Source organism: Phacochoerus africanus, chromosome 6 (assembly GCF_016906955.1).
Source record: "Phacochoerus africanus isolate WHEZ1 chromosome 6, ROS_Pafr_v1, whole genome shotgun sequence".
Taxonomy (NCBI): Eukaryota; Metazoa; Chordata; class Mammalia; order Artiodactyla; family Suidae; genus Phacochoerus; species Phacochoerus africanus.
Genome location: NC_062549.1, coordinates 107,169,906 through 107,196,793, shown reverse-complemented (window position 1 = coordinate 107,196,793; position 26,888 = coordinate 107,169,906). Strand labels below are relative to the sequence as shown.

General features: G+C 36.5%; 1 protein-coding gene across 1 annotated transcript in view; it reads right to left on the bottom strand.

The window, feature by feature from the left end:
• The window catches only part of RSBN1 (round spermatid basic protein 1), a 49,072-nt gene that overhangs the window by 20,582 nt on the left and 1,602 nt on the right, over positions 1–26,888 (bottom strand). Inside the window, exon 2 of the mRNA XM_047784974.1 lies at positions 13,869–14,542. Coding sequence (XP_047640930.1) covers positions 13,869–14,542 — 674 coding nt within the window. The remainder of the gene's footprint in view (positions 1–13,868; positions 14,543–26,888) is intronic.

Below are 26,888 nucleotides of genomic sequence, written 5' to 3'. Positions count from 1 at the left end.
TATCCAGAACCTATTACCCAAAACCTGTGACTGTTAACCTTATATGGCAAAAGGACTTTGTAGCTATAAATAAAGGATTTTGAGATGGAGTTATTAACCTGGATTAACCAAGTGCACCCTAAATGTAATCAGTGTCCTTATGACAAGGAAGCAGAAGGAGAGCTGATCACAGAGATGTGAAGGTGATGTGATGATAGAAGCGAGACTGGATTGATATATTTTGAAGACAGAGGAGGAGGCCACAGGCCACGAAATACAGACGGCCAGTAGAGGTAGGGGGAAAAAAAAAAACAACCACACACACACACCACACACAAAGCCCACAAAAAAACACCCCACAAAACAAAAAAAAACCCAAGCACAACACACACACACACACACAAAATAGATTCTCCTTCAGAGCCCTCAGAACTGTAAGAGACTAAATTTGTGTTGTCTTAAGACGCTGTATTTGCGGTAACTGGTAATAGCAGTAACAGAAACTAATACAAAGTACCTCTGAAACATCCAAGTGCATACATCAAGAAGGCAGATGAGCCTGAAATTAGAAGAAATGCGGACTGAGGATATAAACCCCAGTCACTGGCATAACTGGAACTTTAGATTTATAAGAGATGACTGGAGAATAGACAGAGATCAAAGAGCAGAGGTCTCGGAAAACGCCAAACTAAAGAACACAAAAGGGAAAGAAAAGCTGACCAAAAAACAATGTAAGGAGTTGTCAAGTGGTCAGAGAAGTTAAGAAAACTAAGACAGCACAGTATCATGAAAGTCAACCTAAGACCATATTTCAAGAGTTTGGTCAAAATGCTGCTGAGACCCCTAGTAAGATGAAGATGAAAAATACCCATTAGTGACCCTGAGCAAGAGATGTTTCAGAGAAATTATGAGGGCAGAAACCAAATCAGCGTGGAGAGATGAGGAAATGGAGACAGCATGTGTAGACAATTCTTTCAAAAAGTTTGGCTGGAAAGAAAGAATGGTTGTAGTTAGAAGAGGAAATAGGATAAAGGGGGAATTTTTTACACAGAAAGACTGAGAAATCCTCAATGGGCTGTATATATAAGAAAGTATGTGCTGCCCCAGAATCTCATGAAACAGGATGTTATAAAACTTTTGGATTTTTACTAATTGACAAGTAAAAACTAGCATATTAGTATTTTTAATTTCATTTTCTTAGGAATAAAGTTGTGTATCTTTTCAGATAAGAGGACTAAATGGCCATTTGTATTTTTCGGTCAACTGTTCATTTATAATGTTTGCTTATTTTTATACGGTGTTGCTACTATTTCTCTTATCTATTTCTAGAGATAGTTTAGGAAGGTTAATCTTGTCAGTGTTAAAAATTTGTCTTTTGGAGTGCCCGTCATGGTGCAGTGGAAACGAATACAACTGGGAACCATGAGGTCGTGGGTTCAATCCCTGGCCTCGCTCAGTGGGTTAAGGATTGGGCGTTGTTGTGAGTAGTCGTGTAGGTCACAGACGTGGCTCAGATCTGGCGTTGCTGTGGCTGTGGTGTAGGCCGGCGGCTACACCTACAATTGGACCCCTAGCCTGGGAACCTCCATATGCCTTGGGTGTGGCCCTACAAAAACAAACAAAACGAAACAAATTTGTCTTCTGACTTTGTTTACAGTGATTTTTGTTTTGGTTTTAGTCATAGTTAGACATTTGCCACTCCAAAGTTATGAAAATAATTCTTCCATGTTTTCTTATGTTTATGTCTCCATTTTCTACATGTAAGTCTCTGATCTCATTTAGAGTTTATCATGGTATACAGTGCTATGTACACTAAGATAAATTCTAGATACCCAAATGTCCCAATACTACCTTCTCTCTGCCACCCATGATTTGAGATGCTATCATTTTTACATATCAAATATCTAATATGTTTTGGGGTCTATTTCTGGACTTACTTTTCTGTTTCATTGAACAATATTCATAAACTAGTATACAATTATTTAATAATTAAATCTTTAGACCGTATTGGTATCTAATAGGGCACTCCTCCATTATAGCTTTTCTTTTCCAAGTTTCCCTGGATATTCTTGTCTATTTTTTTCATATAAACTTCCAAATCAGGTGACTGTCACAGGAAAAAACAACAACAAAAAAAACAATTATTGGTAGTGTTTTTATTGGGATTATGCTTAATTTATAATTTAGGGGAAATTATTATTTTGATGCTGGTTCTTCTTAACGCAAGAACATACGATATCTTTCCATTTACGTCTTCCTTTTTGTTATGTTTTAATACTAATGCCAAGAGTTTGGTAAAGGTGAAAAGGTGAAGAACACTGCTAGTTAGGAGTTCCCTCATGGCCCAATGGGTTAAGGACCCAGTGTTGCCATTGCTGTGGCACCGGGGGGTCGGGGGGGGGGGGGGGGGGCAGGAACTTCTGCATGCTGCAGATGTAGCCAAAAAAACAAAAAACAAAAACAAAACAAAAAAGACAACTGCTAGTTAAAGGCAGGCTGAACATATGATTTACTCATATTCCTTATCAAAACCCCACTCAAGTGAGAGTAAAATAAAAAGGCTATAAATTCCAGAAGCTCAAAGAGAACAGAAGTAAAAATGATATTAGCTATCAAAACATTTTTAGAAGGTAAAAAATATATAGAGGAATTAGCAGTTTGCAAACTCTGGATACTGAGTACCTGTACAGAAGATATCCAAAAAGCAGGTTTGTGCTACAAAATCACAGAAAGGCTAAGCATCACAGGTGGGGAACAAAGCATGTAACTAAAAACAAAGGAGATGGGTAAAATCTATTTAAAGAGTCAAACCCCTCCATTTACCTTCCATCTCTCCATCCTATACTCTTTCTTAACCCTCTTTTATGAAGAAAGTGAACCAAAGAGACTACACAAAGAAACCAGACACAAGTACGGAAGAGACCCAGTATACTCAAAGAGGGAATTAAAATTCCATATATTTAATTTCATACTTCAGCTCCAAGACTTCTAGCAGATAGGGGTATGTATAAACTACTCTACCTCTCTGGCAAAAATGAGGCAGATTCTTAGCTGTAAAAACTAAAAGCCCCAAAGAAAAGATCTCTAAATGCTGACATTTGGAGCTTTTCTTAAAGTGATATGGCCGGATCTTCTACCCAGTCATCAAAGAATAAGTCCCATTTACGTGTTCACAGAGTTTCTGAACAGTTTTTTACTAACTCATTTAAATATAAACAGCTCACCAGACGTTTGAAGAAAGTATCTCACATAAACAGGAGATTAAAACAAAAAGGAAACTGATGAAACAGAGACAACCCAGGGAATAAAATAAAAATTCAAAACAAGTATAATATCTGAAAGATACTGCACCCATGAGATCAAAACAAGAAGTTATGAAAAAAAAAGAACTCTTAAATTCAAAATATTGCAGCTACAATAGATCAACAGGAGAAAAAGAAGATAATTAAATATCTCCAGAATAAAAATACAAAGAAAATAATAAAAAGACAAAGAAAATAACAAAAAGACAAAGAAAAATTACAGGAAAGGTAAAAAAAATTAGAGGTTCAATCAGAAGGCCTAACATCCAAGTTACAAAAGCCTCAGAAAAAGTGAGATAAGGAAATGAACTAAGAATACAAAAAAATTTACCCTAACAGAAGGCTATGCATTCCCACATTGAAAAAACCCTAAATGTTTAAGAGAGTGAATTAAAAAAAAGACTCACCCCAATGAGATATGAGAAAAATCACAGGGTTGGGGATGGCCTTCAACTATACTGGTGATATTTTATGCCTTGGGCCAGGTGGCAAGAACACAGGTCTTTATTATTATTTTTTCTTTTTATGGCCACCCGCACCAGATGGAAGTTCCCAGACCAGGGGTCGAATCAGAGTCACAGCTGAGTCCCAGTCCCAGCCATGGCAACACCGGATCCATGCCACATCTGGACCTATGCTGTAACTTATGGCAACACCAGATTCCCAACCCACTGAGCAAGGCCAGGGATCAAACCTGTATCCTCACAAAGATGTCAGGCTCTTAACCCATTGAGCTACAAAGGGAATTCCTATTATTCTTTATACCTCTTTATGTCTGAAATATTTCATAAATTAAAAATCAAGAAAAGACCCATCTCAAAGCTTATTCTCAGTCTTCTGAAATTTTGCAAGAAGGAGTTTTGAAAGCTTCCAGAGAGGAAACATGACATCTTGACATTGGATTTCTCAGTAGCAACACTAGAAGTGTAAATAAAGACAGTGGATAATACCTTTATAAATCTGCAGAAAAACGACCTCCAATCTAGAATTCCAAACCTATCTAAACTATCAATCAAATGTAATGGTAGAGACACTTTTCAGACATGTGAGATCTCATTTGAGTCATGGAACTGAGGCAGAACAGTCACAGGATCCCAGAAGAGACTCAGGTAAAAGGCCAACAGAAATCCCAGGATATACATGTACAAGATAGGTGAGATGTATACACATCTTGGGATAGACCTCCAAAAACATTCTTACTGAAACACAGTAATATTACAAAACTGTAAAGATACTAAATGTCCGAAAACAGAATAAATAAATAGTGATGTAGTCACACAACAAAATAACAAATACAGTGATTTAAATAAATGAACTAGAATTATATTATAATTCTCAAAAGCAATGTTGAACCAAAGCAATCTGCAGAATGATACATGCAATATACTATTTGTAGAGTGCTAAATCACACAAAATAGTTACATACATTGTTTATGTATTGATACATGCATAGCAAAAGATTAGAAGATACATGGATATGATAAACCTCAAATACAGAATAAAGATTTAGTTCTGGGGAAGAAAAAATTCTTTTAATAAAAATGAAGAAAACATATAAAGCAGGAATTCACTTAAAATAATGTGCACTTTTCTTTATATGGGAATGGAAGGGGGAAAGATGGTATGGGGGGGAGATCCTAAGCAAATGGGTACAGTTTCAGTTAGGGATGATAAAAAAAAAAATTCTAGAAATGGATAGTGGTGATGGCTGCACAACACTGTGAAAGTACTTAATGCCAATGACTTATTCAACTTAAACTAGTTGAATAGTAAATCATGTTATGTATATTTTTTAACAATGTTTTAAGAGCTCTAAGCAGAATGAGGGATGGAATCCAGAACAAAGGTAGAAGGATTAATTCTGAGAAGGAGTTGGGATAGCTTCTCTACTGTAACAAGAGGGAATGCAGAAAAGATAAAAAGCTTGAATAGTCATCATGAAGGCAAGCAAGTTGACCAAAGAAAAGAAGTAAGTTTCTTACACAATGTTGTGGGCCCACTGGAGGCCTTATAAAACCTTATGAAGAGACAAACCCTGAATAATTATCAATTCAAAACTGATTTTCTAAAACACTTGCACTAGGTAGACATTAGACAAGATTATCTTCAAAAGCCCTTTATGATTCTATGAAATTCTAAGAGGACTGTACCTACTGGTCAAATGAAGGGAGTCTGAATATTAGGTAGATGGCATACAGTTTATTTTTTTTTAATTTTTTTTATTTTTTTTGTCTTTTTACTATTTCTTGGGCCACTCCTGCAGCATATGGAGGTTCCCAGGCTAAGGGTCTAATAGGAGCTGTAGCCACCGGCCTACGACGGAGCCACAGCAACGCGGGATCCGAGCCGCGTCTGCAACTTACACTACAGCTCACGGCAACGCCGGATCCTTAACCCACTGAGCAAGGGCAGGGACTGAACCCGCAACCTCATGGTTCCTAGTCGGATTCGTTAACCACTGCGCCACGACAGGAACTCCAGCATACAGTTTAAAACAGCGTTTCTTAAACTTGCCTGATCATAGGAACTGAATCACCTGGACTATTTATCTCAGGCCTCACTCCAGACCTAACGAATCAGAATTTCCAGGAGAGGAATGTGAGAATTCTAATTATGTCCCTGGAACTAGCAAACCAAGATTATTCTTAGGATCTGGCACGTTTGAGAAACTGGCCTGGAAATGACATTTGAAGCAAAGAACAAATCGAGTTCTACCACCTCACCTAGTGTACTACGGGGGCACAGTGAAGGAAGGAATAAGTATAAGGACGACTGGAAGGAGACTAAAGAACAGAAAAAAGGAAGATTGCTATGGAAGCAAGAAACAATGTCCAACAGGGAAAACTCAGCCTTTAGTAAAATCAGAAGGCAAAGGGGGAGGGGTGAGATTATAGAATAGATTGTACATAGGGGGATAATGCCTATAAGAAAACAGTAGTTAGCTATGCAGCATTAAAATTTTCAAATTTAGGGGAGTTCCCGCCGTGGCGCAGCAGAAACATATCCAACTAGGAATCGTGAGGTTGTGGGTTCGATCCCTGGCCTCGCTCAGTGGGTTAAGGATCTGGCATTGCCATGAGTTGTGGTATAGGTTGCAGAGGCGGCTCATATCTGGCATTGCTGTTACTGTGGCTGTGGTGTAGGCCGGTGGCTACAGCTCTGATTGGACTCCTCGCCTGGGAACCTCCATATGCCGTGGGTGCAGCCCTCAAAACAGACAAAAAGAAAAAAAAGGAAAAAAAAGGAAATTTAATTTTATATTTATGTCTATAAAAGTTTAAACACTTATATTTGATTAAAAACCTAGAAGATAACATCTTTATTCATAATTTCCAAGACTTGGAAGCAACGAACATGTCCTTTAGTAAAGTGAATGGATAAATAAACTGTGGTACATCCAGACAATGAGATACTAAAAAACAATAAGCTATCAAGCTATGAAAAGACATGGAGGAACTTCAAATGTATATTACTAAGTGGAAGAGGCCAATCTGAAAAGGTTACATGTTATATGATTCCAACTATAGGATATTCATTTAAAGTTAAAACTATGGAGACACTAAAAAGATCAGTGGTTGCCAGGCGTAAGGAAAAAAGGGAAGAATTAGGCAGAGCACAGATTTTTGGGGCAGAGAAAATACTCTGTACATTGCCATAATGATAGACACGTATCATTAAACATTAGTCCAAACGCATAGACTGTACAATACCAGAGTGAACTGCAATGTAAACTATGAACTCTGGGTGATCATGATATGTCAGAGTGTTCAGCAACTGTAGTAAATGCATACCACTCTGGTAGGGGATACTGATAATGTGGGAAGCTATGCACAGATGGGGACAGGGAATATATGAGAAATCACTGTACCTTCCTTTCAATTTTACTGTGAACCAAAAACTGCTCTAGAAAAAATAAATTCTTTTTAAAAAATAAAAACTCAGAACACCAAGCCAGAAATACACAATACGGAAAGAAAAAAAAAAAAAAAAAACCCGAGGCAGGAGAGACAGGTGAAGAGATGGGGTAGAAATTATTCCACAGAACTCATGTTCCAGAAAGAAGTCCATTTGAGCTGACCATTTAAAAACAGAAAGGAAAAAGCTAGCCAGCAATCTTCCTAATCTTGTGACCTATGAATAGAAAGACATTCCCACTTTAAAACATACAGTGAAAAATCAGTGTGAGTCAAAATGAGTTTATTACAAGCTGTACTTAGAATGAGAGAAAAGAACCAAACCTACCATTTTTATGCTGTTTTATAAAATCAGCTAACTAAAATATTTATTTCTCCTTTTATATAACACACTGATATGTGGTTCCTTATGAGTTTCTCCGTTATTTACCAACTACAAAGCACTCCATGAGTTCCACTCTTAATCAGTACTATCATTTCACTATAAAATGTTAATTAATCAAAGACGGGGAACACCCAATAAACCCATCTTAAGTCTTGTCACAACACACAATGACATTTGTTAATTTTCTCTGAAATAGTAGACATTATCATTTTATAGCAGTAAAAGTAACAGTTGTGAGAACTTCTATTACCACCTAAAGTTAAAATGAGTATTAATTTAAAGTATTTAAAATTTAAAATATTTCAATATTTTATGTATGGAGAAATTTTTGTTAAAGCATAACTTAAAATATGCACATTTGGGAGTTCCCACTGTGGTGCAACAGATTAAGGACCTGGCATTGTCTCTGTGGCTAAGTAGGTTCTATCCCTGGCCCAGCACAGTGGATTAAAGATTCAGCGTTTGCAATAGCTGAGGCATATAGGTCACAGCTAAGGCTCAGATTCCATCCCTGGCCTGGGAACTCCCATGTGCTGCAAGCGCAGCAAAAACAAAAAGACACCTTTGCCAGATAAAGAGAACAAAATCCTATGACAGTAGACATATTTTAAAACTCAATCCCCTCTCTTCTCCACCACATACCCTTCATCTTCATTATACCCTTCAATTAACAGATGTTATAAAATGAAAATAGTCTCAGATGGTGATATTTAAAACAACTCCCCACTTCATACATATTTTAGTATTTTTTGTTGCTTTTGTTTGAAATTCATGTACAAAACCAAATACTTATAGCCTTACTGATTCTTGGACCAGTAACATAAACGTCATCTGTAAGCTTGTTAGAAATATAGACTCTAAAGCCCCAATCCAGGGTTACAAAATCAAAATCTGCATTTCATATGCACATTAAAATTTGCTAAACCCTCAACTACAGGATTAAAGACAGAGGAAAAAATTCCTCTGAAGATCTGCCACTACTCAACCTTGGGGAAGGTAAACCAAAATGTGACCTTCCTCAGAGTTTTTGCTGTGGCTCAGCAGGTTAGGAACTCTACTGGTATCCGTGAGGATGCAGGTTCCATCCCTAACCTCGCTCTGTGGGTTAAGGATCCAGCATTGTTACAAGCTGCAGCATAGGTCACAGATGCGGCTCAGATCTGGTGCTGCTGCGGCATAGGCCAAGAGCTGCAGCTCCAATTCAACCTGTAGCACAGGAACTTCCATATGCTGCAGATACAGCCATGGGAAGAAAAAAAAAGTGAACTTTCTCATCCATAAAACAAAAGCTTGGAAATGGTCCCCACTTGCTCTAAAATCCTTTTAGTCCATAAAATGACTAGAATAATATTTGAACTTTTAGTCAGTTTATCAGCTGCCACAGGATTTTTATAAGGAGGAAAGCCGAGGATTGCATATTTATTGCAGAACTATTACACTTCAAAGTTGAAAACCATTTCTAAAAGCCAATAATTACAAGATATAACACCTAAGGAAAAAAAATCATAAATTATATTTTAAAATTGTATTTATTTCATTACTTCTAAGGGAGAAATACATTTCTAAAAGACCGTTAATTTTTCTCCATTAACCAACCAAAAGATTCCACAAACTTATTTTTAGTCAAAACTGTTACTTAGCCAATGACTATTTAAAACTTAATTAGACCTAATAATTCTACAGAATTATAAAAATACCATACTGTGTTAATACATAATATGTTAGAAACTCTATAAAGTTATCATGTATTAGCTGTTGAGAGCTAATAAAATTTGAGGATCAGCTTGGTGCTTCAATTGATATTTATCATGAACTTACCTGTTCTGGTGTTAAAACACTTGAGTTTTATAGAATATGAAAAGAAAAAATAACTACCAATATGTACATCCTAGCTTTGCTACTACAATAATTTTAAAAATATAAAAGTAACAGAAGCTATAATCCTCCTTGCACAAAACAAAGCTATATTTTATTTCCTCCAGCTAGAGCAGGAGTTCTAAAGCAGTACTACTCAAACCTTAATGTGCACATGAAATCACCTAAGGGTCTCCTTAAAATGAAGATTGTGATTCAGAAGATCTGGGTAAGGGTCTAGGAGTCTGCATGCCTAGCAAGCTCCCTGGTGCTGCCAAATTTATTCACAGAGCAAGTAGCAAAATTCTTCAAAAATTAAAAAAAAAAAAATTTACAATATTTAGATGGCCATGGTTTGCAAAGTACTGGTCTTGATGTTGGCAATTAAATTCCTAATTGAGTAACCTAACACTTCTCTGTCCTTTTCTTACTTGACCCCCAATAAGGATATGATATCTAAGCACCCCTTCATTCTTAAAACCTTTAAAACCTGTACTGTAACCTTCTATCTCTTTCTTTCTGATCTCTTCCCATGTTCCTCACACATGCAGGTACATCACAGAATTCCATTCTTAGCTTCATCTCTCTTCCATTTCTAATTCTGTCCCTGGATTATCTACATGTTAATGGTCCAACTTCTGCATCTCAGGCTTAGATATGTCCTAGTTTTAGATCCAGATATTCAACTACCTAGTAGACATTTCCAACTGTTAGTCCTCACAAGCACCTACCTCAACATTAAATATCTCAAACTGAACTCATCAACACCTTATACCCTTAGAAGCAAACTTTTTCAACCCTGTATCGATTGTGTGACCAGCACCACCATCCACCTATTTGTCCAAAGCACATTTGAAGACTCTCCTTTTCCCTCACCAACTGCAATTAATCCTGTCTTCTAATTATTTCTCAAATTGCATTCCCTCCTCTCTAGTTTCAGTTTGGACATGGCTCATTTTTTACCTGGTTACTATAGTAACCTAACCAGTCTTCTTGCTTCCAATTTCATTTTCCTCAACTCCCCACTTCACACCACTATGTAATCTTTGTAAACGTAACTTGATAGCACTCCCCTATTAAAATTCACCAACAGGTCCCCATTACCTTTGGGAAATAGTAACTAATTTCTTTTCTGCAGATCATACAAACCTCTTAACAATTTTGATTTTTGTCTGTCTCACTGGTATTAATTCCCACCACTCTTTAAGAGTTAGCATGTACTCCTGCCATGTCAAGCAATAGCAGCTCCCTAAAAGTGCCACATTCTCTAATGCATCCATGTATTTACATAGGATATTATTCCTTTTGTTTAAAATGCCCTTATTACACTAAGTACTAATCTTCTTTCAAGACTCTACTCAAGTATCACAGGCTGCAAATGCCTTTTCTAATCCCTTTAGGTCTGAGTTAGGTAACACTACCAACTGTGCTCCCTCTATCGTAGGGTTTTTCCCTATGCATACCTCTATTCTACTACTTATCAAACTGTATTATAATTGCTGGTGTATTCATCTCTTCCACTAGATTAAGTTCATCAATTAGTCCTTTTTTTTTTTTTCCTTTTCTTTTTAGGGTTCCACCTGTGGCATATGGAGGTTCCCAGGGTAGGGGTCTAACTGGAGCTGCAGCTGCTGGTCTACACAACAGCAATGCAGGAACCAAGCCTCGTCTATGACCTACACCACAGCGCACAGCAACGCCGGATCCTAAACCCACTGAGCAAGGCCTGGGATCGAACCTGCAACCTTATGGTCCCTAGTCGGATTCATTTCTGCTGCGCCACGACGGGAACTCCAATTAGTTATTTTAAGAACAAAATGTACAGTACATGGTAGTTTTTCAATAAATGTTTGCTGAACAAACCACCTTGAAATACAGTCATGAGTAATTACCATTACTATACATTTAAACTATAAACAACTTCAATTAACTGTGACTCTAAAGGTAATAAAAATTCTACTTCACTTTATTAATAGGCTTAACAGAACTTCCTAAGACTTTACAACCAGGGAAGTCCTAAGGTATTCACTTAATTCCCAACAATCTAAAGGTATTTGTGAAAAATATTAGAATAGCTTTCTGAATATTGTGTTAAACGGAGATATTTTAATTTCACTGACTACAATGTTTAGACAAATAAAAATACTACTCTCTCTTCCAGTGAAGAGAGGGACATGGTAAAACAATGCATTTATTGTTCAGGTGACTTAGGCCTGCACACTGACTTCTTCTACTCACTAGCTACACAACTTTGCGTAACAACAAGTATCTCCAAACCTCAGTTTCTTCGATGGAAAATAGATAAAATTGCTTACCTATTCCACAGATTATTTCAAATAGTGAGATATGAATGTGAAAGCATTTCAATAAACCATGAAGTGCTAAACAATTTTAAACTACTGTGTTAGCTTCCATCCCAACATGTGCTAAAGATTTTACAGCCTCAAAATATAGTTTCATGAGCTACTTCAGCCTCCCATGCCCACCCCATGTGTCTCTCCAACGACTGAAAATTCATAAATAAAGTTCCAGGATTACCAGGAGCATAAGACTTACTCAATAGTTCTCAATGTTCTTAATGTGATTGAAGTGATTAACGATATTTAACTTAATAACTTATGTTCTTAAAACATGGTATTTTATAAATCTCAAAGTAAATCTCAAGGTAAGTTGTTGGTACAGTCATTTAAATTTCAGCTCCATTAAAAAATTAATTGGAGGACAAAAATCAGCAGGGAATATTTAGAAATATTTTCTCTTATTAACTATTTAGACTGGGTACTATCTATTGACATATAAGCTTGATCTACTAGAGATTAACTAATATGAAAGTTAAAAAGTCACCATTACAAAACCGAGACTTTTTCCCCCAAGTGTCTGGCTTATTTCTCAGATATGCTTGCTAGACTATCAATCAGAAGAGAAAATTTGCTGCATTTTTCTAAACTAAAAAAGTGATAGAGCACATTAATTCTGCTCTCAGCAATATCTTTCTTTGTTAAATAGGGACTTAGGAGGATTATGGACTATATTAAGAGAACTTAATAGTTTTCAGTCCCTTTTGCAATAATATTTATAAAAATAGGATTCCTTAACCTTCAAAGGGCAAAACTCCTTTAAAAAAAAAAAAAGAAAAAGAAAAAACAAAATCTACTACAAAAGTCAGCACTTCGGTACCTGATTGTGGTAACAAGGCCAAAATCCAAGACGAAGCCCTTTATTGCACATCGTGTTCCAACGTCTTGGGCAGCCCCATCTTGCGACCTCTCCAGATTGGCTGCTCCTGCTCTCTCTACTGTAGAGAGAACTTCAATTAGAGAAATTCTGAAGCTCATAAATCTAAACTGGATACTCCCCTCACTGGAGGCAAGGATGGTAAGAATTACTAAAAAGATTCAAGTTAGAAAAGGTTTCATATAAATCTAAGTGGCTTGAAACCACTATAATGCAGGTGGCTGAGAGTCTTATTATGGAACGGTCTATTTACCTAAGGGAAAAAAAAAATCTTAAGGAAAAGAATGGCAGCAAATTATTAGATAACCTGAAGAAACAGGTTATATAATCATAAATCTCTAAAAAGTGAAACACTCTCCACTAAACCTCTGTAGAATTTATAATACAAACTTACAGCTGACCATTCATGTTCATAATCCTTGAGAAAAGCAAGCAAGAAAAAAACTAGGATATGATATCAACTTTTTATGCCCTAAAATAACTTCGATGAAAAAAATGTTTGGTTAAAAATCACTAGTTAGGAAGGCGAGATTTCCCTGCTGACTTAAGCCTAGCTGCCCAAGCAAGGCTTCAGAAAACGTCTTCACCTACAACAGTGCATAGGCAGAAGGAGCAGAGGCTACGGCGGTCTTCCTAGTGACACTTCCAAGTCACATAAATGCGGTATGTTTCTGGGACAGACTGCCAACAAGTTACTGAAAGAAGAAAAACAAAAACAGCAAAAACCTGACAAACAAGCCAATGCCCTCATGTGTTCTATTATGACATGAAAGCTAAGTCTTAAGTAAAGTTACCTTGAGGCTACTAAATCACATCTTCCGTGCTAACATTACCCAATTTGTGAAAAACTGGACTGGTTTTCAAGCTGGCTTTCCACAAAAACTTGTTCCTCAAAAACTGATATAAAGCATGTATAAAGTATTTCTTAGACAAAGCAAGTAACAAGCCACATCCCAAAGAATTTCAGCAATTAAGATTTTTCAATTAAAAGTATAAATGAACAATTTGAACCACCTTTACCACCATGAATTTTTATTAAATGTATATAATCAAATACACTGGTACATAATCAACTAAATTTCAATAAAATACATTTTTTTTAAAGTGTACTGGTATGTGCTTGCAACAGAATGAGGATAATACTTTTGTAAATACTGTAACCTGTATTTACTAAATAATTTAATAATCATTTTACCTTACCTGAGTGTGAAAATTTGAAATGGTGGTTGTTTCGATATCTTTCTTGCCCAGAATTTCCATTTTCACTGGCGTGTTGGGGAAATTAAAAGCAAAGTAGTCCAAGAAGTCTGGGAGATAAGCGGCCGCTCCATGCACTATTGCTAAAGCATAGTAAGCAGCATTTTTCTCATTTTCACTGAATGTCAAAGCAAGAAATTCCTCAGAAAATCTCTCCATCTCCATTGGAGACAAAAATGAGAGTTCATCCATGTAAGCATGAAGGACAAGAGCACCACCATTGGACTGGTGTTCCTCATGGATAAAGTTGCTAAATTTAGTACCTGTTTTTAAGAAATTTCTACGAATAGAATGTTCCTGGTGAGTCATAAAAGGTGTTTGTACTCCCTGGGGTACCCGATATTCTTGCATGCCCAAATTTAATCGACACAGTTGTTCATCTTTCAGATACCTGAAGGACTCCTTATTAACTCCTGAAGTGCTATTTATTTGTCCTTGGGTGAGGATTTCCTTACTGATGCGGGTCAGGCCAGCACAGACGGTTTGTACTTCCTTATTGTACATTTTAAGGCGTCTTCCTCGCATATCTTCTCGGTGTTTCTTTTTCTTTTTCTTCTTTATTTTCTTCAAGACAAAATCATCGGCTCTCTGGGTTTTACCATTTTCATCTGGTGTTTCTGGCCACGATAATTAAAAAGAAGTTAGTTGCTAGGCCTAGTGTCAATATACAAGCTTCTTAAGGTACTTGATCTCAAATTAAACAGTCTATTCTCAATTTCTCTGATTTTGCCATTATAATTTACATGTTTATAAGATGAATGAGACAAATATCTTAAAATGCAAAAATATTCTGGGTTGAAGATTATGCTAAAAGTAGGTAATGCAAAGGTAAGCATATAACTAAACATGACTTACAATCGAAACTGAAATAAGTTTTTATTTTTTTCCAATAGTTCCACATGTATGGAATACCTGTTCAGAAACCACTGTAAAATCTAAACTGAAGCTCATCCTATTTTGCTGTTTGTCTACAAATTACTGTGATACATACAGCCGAATCAAACAAAGGCAAATTAAGCTGTAAGACATCATTTTGCCTACAAAATTGGCAAGATTTTTTTTGGAGGAGGGGTAGCATTCTTATATACTGTTGCTAGAAATATAAACCTGTACAACCTTCATGAAGGGCAATTTGGTAGCCCCCCTCCAAAGTGAGTACGTACCAAAAAGCCTTGAAAATATTTGTAATTCTTAGACCCATAAATTCTACACCCAAAAAAATAAGGAAAGATACAAAAAGACATCCAAGACGGTGTTATTTGGGGAATCCCCTAAATGACCAACAGGATATTGATGAAACTCTGGTACTTACATACTGGCAAAATACTACATGGCCATTATAAATTGTATTATAGACGGAAAAGAACTGACAAATCATAAGCTTATAAAATGTTTACATGTCACGCTTCCAGAAAGCCTTCTCTAACAACTCTTCTCACCCAATTTGAACAGCTACTCCTACTATGTGCTTCCTTAACACTGTACTTCCCCTAGTACTTCCCCATTACAGCACTTATCAGAGTGTTATTATTTAATTTTCCACCTTTCCTCTAGACTACAAGCAATCTAAAGTCAAACATATATATCTTACCTTTCTTTCCAGAGCAGTTAACACATGCATGATCTGATCTCATTTTTAAAATATTAAATATTGATTCATTCAAACATTTATTAAGTACCTACTACATGCCAACGACACTTCTGAGCACAGAGATAGTGTTGAACAAGACAGACACAATCCCTACTCTCTTGGACGTTAAAATCTAGTTGGACTACAAAGAGAAAGTTCAGTAGGCGACTCTAGATGCTGGGGCTTTGGGAGGTGACATTTAGGCTGAGTCCTAAATAATAAGACCCGCCAAATATGTTTTCTAGGGGAAAATATTCAGAGAGAAGCAAAGGACCTAAAAGAGAAAAAAAAGTATGACTGATCTATATCCATTTTATATATACATAACACAGAAAAATATCTGGAAAAATATTCACCAAAGTATTAATGGTAGTTATCTAAGCTGGTAGGATTATCAATGCCTAGCTTTCTTCTTTATTGCTTATTTTTATTTTCTAATTTCTAAAATAAACATTATTAGTTGTATAATTTTAAATATTTTTTCAATTTTTAAAGGATTATCACATATTGCTAAATCCAAAATAGAATAGCATCTTTATTTACTAGTTGGAAAACAGTTCTAGCAAGGTATCTTTAGGATTAAATATCAGGGTATATAGTCTTGACCAACCTTCAAGCTTGGTGTGATATTTACTGCATAGAATTTATCCACCTAAAAATAGTATTTCTGGGAGTTCCCGTCGTGGCGCAGTGGTTAACGAATCCGACTAGGAATCATGAGGTTGCGGGTTCGGTCCCTGCCCTTGCTCAGTGGGTTAACGATCCGGCATTGCCGTGAGCTGTGGTGTAGGTTGCAGACGCAGCTCGGATCCTGTGTTGCTGTGGCTCTGGCGTAGGCCGGTGGCTACAGCTCCAATTCAACCCCTAGCCTGGGAACCTCCATATGCCGCGGGAGCGGCCCAAGAAATAGCAACAACAACAACAACAACAACAAAAAAAGACAAAAGACAAAAAAATAAATAAATAAATAAAAATAGTATTTCTGATATGATTTAAGTAATTCAGTGTTAAGACAGATACTCCAATTAATTCTATTACTACATCTGGGAAGAACAAGTTCAATAAATTTTCCAGTAAAGAATTTACTTAGCATAGTAAGTAAATATATGTCAAATCACAGTACTCAATACAAAATCACTCCAAATCACCAGATATAATAGCTACAAAACCTTCTAAAGAAAATATTTAAAAGTACAAGTCAAAGACTTTAAAGTGTACAGATACCAAATGATTTTTATTGTTTAATAAATTGCTTTTAAACAAAAGAAAACTCTTCATTTTCAAGTATAATTTAGGATTAAACTAAGATCATCTATCAAAATATAATGTAATTAGACTGTTTAAAGTGGCAAGAGAAAAAACAATCTTTTATTTATAACTAAATCTTTGAGAATTCCTTACAATACTTAGTAATAGCCATTAATATTTCTTATCAAATAAAATTAATCTAAATACTTTTCCCATACATCAAATCAGTAATTTGAGCATTTCTCCCAAGCAACTAAATGTTAATGCAATTAAATATAAAGGTTAAACCAATTTTAAAACAGTCATCTAATTACCCTCTGCTAAATGTTTTGGCAATTTTGCAGGAGAAAAAAGAAAAGAAAGAAAGAAAGAAAAAAAAATACCTCTAAATAGACCCTGTTATTTTAAGCATCAGAGGAGGTATCTGGTATATGCAGAAGATAAATTGTGACCTAGATCTGCCACTGAAGTTAATACCAAGAAGGAGCTACCCTGATTGTAACACATTTTCTATATTACTATCAGCTTACAAATGGTATTTCTATCATGGCCAAATCTCTGCAGATTTTATTCCAAAACTCATTTATTTGAGAACCATTCAATTAATCCAACACAGCCTATCTATCTCAAATAAAACCACCATACAAGGAAATGGACTTTAAATTGATTGTAATTTCATATTTCAACATAAAAGTTTGAAATGTGAAATAAATTTCAATCTCCTCACTAATCCTATTTTTCAAATTTTGATTCTTATCTAAGGCTGGGATAAAGAAAGCTCAGCTTTGTTTACAGATATTTCAGACTAGCTGTATCATACTAGCTAATGAATTTCCATGAATAAAGAAAATTTATTTTTCAATCATTGTGGTGGCAACTAATTGACAATGGCATATATGTACAAAGTTGTTAAAGGTTATTAGAGTAAGATTAGTCATCATTGCTTTAAGAGAATGATACTGGGGTTGTCCTGCCTTGAATTAAAAATGTTATTTAAAAGTCAGTGTTTCTGGGAGCTCCACAGTGGCTCAGTGGTTAACGAATCCAACTAGCATCCATGAGGACACAGGTTTGATCCCTGGCCTTGCTCAGTGGTTAAAGATCTGGTGTTGCTGTGAGCTGTGGCGTAGGCCAGCAGCTTGTAGCTCTGATTAGACCCCTAGTCTGGGAACCTCCACAAGCTGCAGTGCAGCCCTAAAAAGCAAAACAATTTTTTTAAATAAATAAAGTCAATGTTTATGCAATAAATGTAACAAATCCGTATGTTTTATACCTTAAGTGTACACAGTGTTATATGTCAATTATGTAGCAATTTTTTTTAAAAAGTCAATGTCTAAAGTCCTCACAATCTCCATTTCTAGTAGAGTGCTTTTAGCTTTCCAGGGAACATATTTAGGGAGTAACATTTTGAGTATTTCCCTATGGTGCAAAAGTTAATGTTTAACTGACATCCATTCTTTAACAGAAAAAGAACTAACATACACTGTATCTGTGATTAAGGACAGCTTTCACATATCAAACTGTGAAATTAAATATAAAGAGAAGTATGTAATTCTACAGAGGAAAAGATACAAATATCTGAGAGACAACCTGCTGGCTGTCTTTAAAAAAAAAAAAAGTCACTGTAAGGAATTCTCGGAGTTCCCAATGTGGCACAGAAGAAACGAATCCGACTAGGAACCACGAGGTTGCAGGTTCGATCAAAAAGACCAAAAAAAAAAAAAAAAGGAATTCTCATTGTGGCTCGCAGGTTACAAACCCAACTAGTATCCATGAGAATGCGGGTTCAATCCCAAGGCCCTGCTCAGTGGGTTAAGAATCTGGTGTTGTGAGCTGTGGTATAGGTCACAGATGCGGCTCGGATCCCACATTGCTGTGGCTGTGGTGTAGACCAGATCTGCAGCTCCGAATCAACCCCTAGCCTCGGAACTTCCATATGCCACAGGAGTAGCACTAGGGGGAAAAAAAAAAGTCGTTGTAACTGTAGATTAATACATGACATTATCAATCCTCATATGTGGTAATACCCTTAATATTAGCAACAATTAAATACTACCATTTAACATCACTACTGAATCCTTCCTTAATGTAAAAAAATTACCTGGCCATATTACAAAACTTAAAAATTCATAATACCATTACTATGCTTGAATTACAGCTCAGACTAAAAAATACATGATAGCCCCAATTCCTAAAAATTATGGTGGATAAGCAAAACAATTATAATTTTTTATATTTTATTAATCATAATAAAAGGTAAAGTTTTATTTTTGAAAGGAAATTCTCTTTGGTCTTATTAAAAGTTCTACTAGCTCCACATAAAAACCAAGGACAAAGAGTTCCCATCATGGCTCAGTGGGTAACGAATCCAACTAGGAACCATGAGCTTGTGGGTTCGATCCCTGGCTTTGTTCAGTGGGTTAACCACCTGGTGTTGCCGTGAGCTGTGGTGTAGGTCGCAGACATGGCTCGAATCCGGTGTTACTGTGGCTCTGGCAGGCGGGCAGCTACAGCTCCAATTATGCTCCAGCCTGGGAACCTCCATATGCCACTGGTGCGGCCCTAGAAGGACAAAAAGACAAAAAGAAAAAACCAAGGACAAAACCAAAAAACTGCAGATTTTGAAGGCCATCATTTTAGTAAATCATTGCATGCTTGTAACACTGTCTTACTTTTCCTGCCACCCCTCTAATTATGTATGGTGCTTAAAAGTGATTGGCGGAGTTCTCATCATGGCTCAGCAGAAATTAATCTGACTAGCATCTTTGAGGACTCAGGTTCAATCCCTGGCCTTGCTCAGTGGGTTAAGAATCCAGCGTTGCCAGGAGTTGTGATGCAGGTCGCAGACTCAGCTTGGATCCCGAGTTGCCATGGCTGTGGTATAGGTTGGCAGCTGCAGCTCCAATTCAACCCATAGCCTAGGAACTTCCATAGGCCTCAGGTGTGGTACTAGAAAGACAAAAAAACAAATAAATAAAAGTGACTGGCTGAATCCCTGTCCTACCACTTCACAGCAGTAACACCTTCACAGTTACTTTGTACCTTGTTTCTCATTGGTAAAATGGGGGGAAATAATACCTCCTCATAAAATCAGTGTAAAACAAAGTATATATTTAGAATAGTCCCAGAACATGACAAATACTCAAGACATGTTAACTAGTGCTATTACTCTAAAATAGTTGAATTGTAGAGGCAGCAGACTGTCCTATTTAAGAGCAGGTGCTTCACACTTAGACCAATTTAGGTTAACGTCCTGACTCTACTGCTAACTAAGGCCTCTGGGCAAGCTCACAAATCTTCTTAAACTTCCATTTTACCATCTAAAATACTATTAATACTAATACTTATCTCACAGAGTTATTGTAAGAATTAAGACAATGAACAGAAGGCCCTTATCACAGCATTTGACACAGAATGAGCCCTCCCTCACCATCTTTATCATTTTCACAATATTTGATAACGTTCCTTGAAATAATTGGCAATAACTCTAGCATATCAAAACTAGAGCTGGAATTTATCATCCTAGAGTACAATGTGGTATACCACAGGAGAATCACATAAAAGGGGGGGGGGATCTCTGAAAGGGAAGAAAACTATTAGTCACCAAGTGTCTGCTAGGGATCATGTTTATTAGCTCATTTTAATCCCCAAACAAACCAGTGAAGTAGATATGGAAATCCTTTCTACAGAGAAGGAAACAGAGCTTGAACCAAGGTATGTTACTTATATTAGGTCACAAAGATGGTAGGTGACAACCTAGATTCAAACTCTTACCTGTATGACTCCACAACTCTTCCAGTACACTATACCATATGCTCTTCCTTTCTGCCTTATCTACTCCTCTGCAACACTCCCCTTAGATGATCAACTAAAATTATCTCATTGTAACTAAGGGACCTGAGGTGGCTTGGAAGAACCTCCAATAAAAGGAACATCAGTATATTCAACAAATATTTTACTTAGTACCCACAACATAATAATTCTGCATAATCGCAAAAAATAACATTATTTAGGTTATGCAAAAACGTCCTTAAAAGCTTTTTTGCCTTTCTCTAGGGTAAGAAAAAAATACTAGTGCCTGAAGGTGTTGTTCTGATAAATGAGATTATTTGATTATTTCAGGTCTCTGCATAATCCCCAAATAATTCCCCACTCCTATCACCAAAAACAATCAGCTGTTTCTGGATTAAAATTCCTGCAAATAGCTTCTTGACATTACAGAAAAGTCCGATTAGTTGTGTAACCTAGGTACACTCTTCCTACGACAGCAGTTGGACAAAGATGAAAACTGTGAGGAGTTCCCATCGTGGCACAGTGGAAATTAGCATTATCATGAGCTGTGGTGTAGGTCACAGATGTGGCTCCGATCTGGCATTGCTATGGCTGTAGCGCAGGCCGGCGGCAACAGCTCTGATTGGACCCCTAGCCTGGGAACCTCCATATGCCATGGGTGTGGCCCTAAAAAGACAGAAAAAAAAAAGTATGTGTATATATATAAATACTACTAAGATCAAAAATTCATTAGCCAAGAAAAACTAAAAAGAAGCATTTACTTATTTTGATGTTTTTTTTTTTTTGAGGAAGTTTGTTCTAGGTTTTTTATGAGTAATAAGAGGGACAGAAAAAAATTAAGATTTCAAAAGACACAAGTTGGAATCCCATTGTGGCTCAGCAGGTTAAGGACTGGACATAGTCTCCATGGGGATTCCTGGCCTCTCTCAGTGGGTTAAGAATCCAGTGTTGCCACAACCTGCCGCACAGGTAGCAAATGTGGCTTGGATCTCGTGTTGCCATGGCAGTGGCGTGGGCCTCAGCTGCAACCTCTAGCCTGGGAGCTTTCATATGCCGCAGGTGTGGCCATAAAAAGAAAAAAAAAAGGCAAAAGTATCTATAATATTTCATCAAGATTCAAACCTGTTGCTTACAAGAAACAAAAAAATATTTTAGTACCTTTTTTTTTTTTAACGGCTACACCCACAGCAAAATGGAAATTCCCTGGCCAGGGACTGAATCTGAGCCACAGCTGCCACCTATGTCACAGTTGCAACAACACTAGATCTGTTAACCCAGTGCACCAGGACAGGGATTGAACCCATGCCTCCAAAGCAACACAAGCCACAGCCAGCGATTCTTAACCCACTGCACCACAGTGTGAACTCCTAACATCTCTTAATTAACAATGCAAATGAGCTTTGTAAAAAGTGAAAAGAGAACTGACCCGTGAGTCAAAAAACAAAACAAAACAAAAACCTGTATTCTAGATTCAGTTCTTTCATACACTAAGGAGAAAATTTGAAGTGCGACACTTCACCTCTTCAAAAATCCTTTACTTTCATTTTATACATGAAGCAGGCTTACCTTAACATCCATAGATTAAATTTTTCTTTCAACTATTTACGAGCAACTTGAAATGTCTAGAATTCAAAATTTATAATTGACTTCTACATGAATCTGGATTGAATACTGTTGGGCTGGTGTGCATGTGTCTTAGCTGAATGATCTATCTCAGGGGTCAGCAAACTTCTATAAAGAGCCAAAGAGTAAGCTTTGCAGGCCATATGGTCTGTCCCATGTAATGTCTATACTGCCGTAGTATGAAAATTCCCACAGACAATACATTTGAATGAGTGGAGTGGTGTCCCAATAAAACTTTATTTCTAGAAAACTTGAATTTCATATGATTCTTACGTGTCATGGGTTTTTCTCCAACCATTTAAAATGTAAAAACCTGTAAATAATTTTAAAAAATGTTTTTAATGTAAAAACTATTCTTAGCTCATTAGTTGTATAAAAATAGGCAATAGAACCAATTTTTGACAAAGGTACAAAAGTAATTCAATGGGGAAAGACTAGTCTTCTTATCAAAAGGTGCTGGAGCAATTGGATATCACAGGCAAAAAAAAAAAAAAAAAAAGAACCTTGACCTAAACCTCACATTATACAAAATTAACTAAAATAAATCAGGTATTCAAATGTAAAAGTTAAAAATTGTAAAATTTTGGGGACACCAACAAGAGAAAATCTTTGGGACCTAGTTTGTAGGACCTTACCCATGACACCAAAAGCATAATCCATGAAACTAAATTAATAAATAGGACCTCAACAAAATTTAAAATGTTTACTCTGTAAAGACTCTGTTAAGAGGATAAAAAAACAAGAGAGTGGGTGAAAATATTTGCAAACCATTATTCTGATAAAGGATATATGTGTGTGTGTAATATATAAAGAATTTTTGACACTTAGTAGTAAAAAAAACCCAAACAATTAGAAAATGGGCAAAAGACATAAAGACATTTTGAGGATATATGGTCAGCAAATGATAGCATGAAAAGATGTCACTAGCCATTGGGGAAATGCAACTTAAGTCCATGATGAGGTATCATTATAGACAAAATAAAAATAGTAACAATGCCAGATACTGACAAGGATGTGGATAAAGTGGATCTCTTATACAGTGTTGGTGGGAATGTAAAATGGTACAGATAATCCAAAAAAGTTTGGCCCTATCTTCCAAAAACAAAAAACCAAAAATACAAACAAAACCAAACATATACCTACCACATGACCCAGCAATCACATTCACTGAGAAATAAAAATTTACGTCCACACAAAAATTTGAATGTGAATGTTCACAGAAGCTTTATCCATAATGTCCAAATTGGAAATAATCAAAATGTTATTTAGAAGGTGACTAGTTGAACTGTGGTATATCCATACCATAGAACACTACTCAGCAGTGAAAAAGAGTGAGCTACTGAGACACACAACTTGAAATGATTTTGAAAACGTAATGAGTGAAAAAAAAATCCCAAAAGATCATATACCATATTATTCCATTTATGTCACATTATCAAAATGACAAAATTATAGAGCTGAAAAATAAACTGATGGTTTCTAGAGGCTAAGGAAGGTGAAAACATGGGATGTTCTAAAACTACAAAGGGATAGCACAAGGGGGATCTTTGTGGTGATGGAATAGTTATCTTGATTGCAGTGGTGGTTAAACTAATCTACAGGTGTTAGGATGGCACAAGTTCCCTGGTGGCACAGCAGGTTAAGGATCCTAAACTGCCACTGCTGTGGCCCAGGTTGTTGCTGTGGCATAGACTGGAACCTTGGCCTGGGAACTTCCGCATGCTGCAGGCATAGCCAAAAAAGAAAAAAAAGGTGACACAAAACTATACACACAACACTGTGTGTAATGTTCTGGTGTTGATATTATACAATAGTTATGTAAGGTGTAACCTTTGGAGGAAATTAGTGAAGGGTAAAGACCTCCCTGTACCAGTTTTGCAATTTCTATGAATATATAATTATCTCAAAATAAAAAGTTAAAATAGTTTCTGAAAATCTGAGGATAAGAGAAGGGAAGACATAGTTCTGTAAGAATCTAGCCACTCTCCATATTAACCTTACAGTTGTTTCAAGGACCAAGCACGATAAAATAACAAAATGCAGTCTTCACAGTGCCTAATGACTGACACTGTTTCAAGAGCTTTCCACATAACGCCTCATTTAATCTACATAACAATCTTATAAAAGAAATTCCAAAACCCCATTTTATTTTAGTTTTTCTCTTTTGCTTTTTAGGGCCATACCTGAGGCATATGGAAGTTCCCAGCCTAAGAGTTGAATCAGAGCTACTGCTGGCCTACACCACAGCCACAGTAATGCCAGACCCGAGCCACATCTGCAACCCTGTACCACAGCTCACAGCAACCCACTAGCGAGGCCAGGAATCAAACCGGAATCCTCATGGATACTAGTCAGATTCCTTTCCGCTGGCCTACAACAGGAACTCCAAAACCCCATTTTATAGACAGGAAAACTGAAACTGAGGGATGTTAATTTGTTCCTGGTCACAAAGGAAGGGGCAGAGTCACAATTTAAACTCAGGTAGACTCCAGAGGTATGTTTACTATTATAACACGTATAAAGATACTCAGTGGAAAAACAAAAGGTATCCATTAAAACAGGTACAAAACCTGAATTAAACAAGGTTAAATCAGTTTTTCTGTAAGATTCTCAGAATTTTTAAAATGTCAGCATGGGTCATGTATCTAGAAGGCTATTGTACACTTTGTTTTTCCCCAATATATCTGGCCAGGCAGGGAACCTTCCCCCCCGGACATGTAATCCAACAGTGTCTCATTTCTAAAGTCAAAATGTTTAAGCCAGACTTATTGTGGTGATCATTTTGTAATACATATAAATATTGTATCATTATTTTATATATTTAAAACTAATCACAATGTTAAATGTCAATTACATGTCAATATTTAGAAAAACCTAAATGTTTAAACATTTTTAAATGGCCTAACTTTTTTTTTTCTGGCCACACATACAGCACCTTGATATAGGATCTCAGTTCGGAGACCAGGGATTGAACTCAGGCCACAGCAGCAGCAGCAGCTGGTAAAAGTGCCGAATCTAACCACTAGATTACATTAGTGAACTCCCTAAATGATCTAATCTTAACCCACTTTCCTTCTTCAGATATTGGCAAACTACAAATGCTTGGAGCTGCACTGCCCAGTGTGGTAGTTGCTAGCCTAAGGAAACTATCATAAATTAATTAGAATGAAATAAAATCAAAAACTCAGTTCCTCAGTCACAGTAGCCACATTTCAAGTATTCAGTATTTATTTCAAGGGCCGAAGATGACTAATAGCTACCATGCTGGACAACACATTTATAGAAAACATTCCCATCACTGGACAAAGTTTTGGCAGCACTGGGTTAATGATTTGTTTTTGTTTTTTAAAGATACAGCTTTTGCAATTCTCAGAGAAAATTGTCATACTGTGAATACATTATTATACATTAATTTGCCACTATCCCCCCTTAAGAGGAGGATAGGTCAAAAATTCCTAATGGGAATGACTACTGCCACCCTGAAGCCACGGCACAGGGAAAGGATAAGGAAAGAAGTGGGGGAAATGAAGAGCAAAAGGAGAAAGCAACATGATGCAGCTTGGGGATGAAGTCTGAACCAGGATTCAGGAGATCTGGGTTCTACTCCCTATTGTGCCAACGAGTCTTTTTTTTTTTAATTTTTTTGGGGGATACGTGTTATTGTGATTAGGTTAGACAAGTGCCTTCACTACTTTAGGCCTCAGTTTTCTCTCTTTTACAATACAAATTTGACTTGGATGATCTCTGAGAGTCCCACTAGCTCTGTACAGTTAAAACACACAAAAACACATATACACATGAAAGAAGGTGAGAAATAAAGGTAAAAACAAAAAGAGAGCAAGGCCACTGCATACTGGTGGTGGAAACAGACACTCGTGTCAGTTTGGCATAAGTGCTATTCCTGAGGAATTTGGGTTTGGATACACCAAAAGAAGAAAGATTTAATTCAATTCAATAAAAGCTTATCACACAATTATTTGCAAGGAACTGCAATATCTGAAAATGGCACCACAAAAAAACTTATTAGCCCTAAGTTAAGAACAAATATGTGGGAGAAATCCAAGACTCACCAAACTTTAGACTGAAAGACAAGTTCACTAACATGCAATAACTGCCCCAGTACTAAGAAACACAGTATTTAAATTCTTGATTAGATAACACTAACAAACTATATAAAATCATATACAAAGTACAAACACAGGGCATAATCAAAATTCTTATTCGCCTTGCCTTTTCTGCTAAAGAGAATGTAAATAAACGCTATAGGTACTAGGAAATAGGAAAACCCAATTTTAGTCAACCTAATTTCTTTGGAACCCACACTCACTTAGATAATTCTTCACTTTCTAGGTTAAATATTCTTGACTCTAGAGAGGATTGCTGGAAATAAATAAACTCTCAATTTGCTGTGCCAGACAGATTAAAATGCAACTACTGAACACTGCCACTTTTCAGAGGTACGGTTGGGCCAATAGTCTAGGATCAAGGAGAGGAAACCTCCCCCACTACTTTTCTGAAAATTAAGATTGCACATGAAGATTAAAAATGATTTTTTTACCTCCAAGTAAAAAAACAACCAAGATAAACTGCATCTGATATCTCACCTTGCAGAACCTAAGAAAACCAGTGAGTCGAGTTGATCTCCGTAAAAATTTAAACTCATTAAAGCC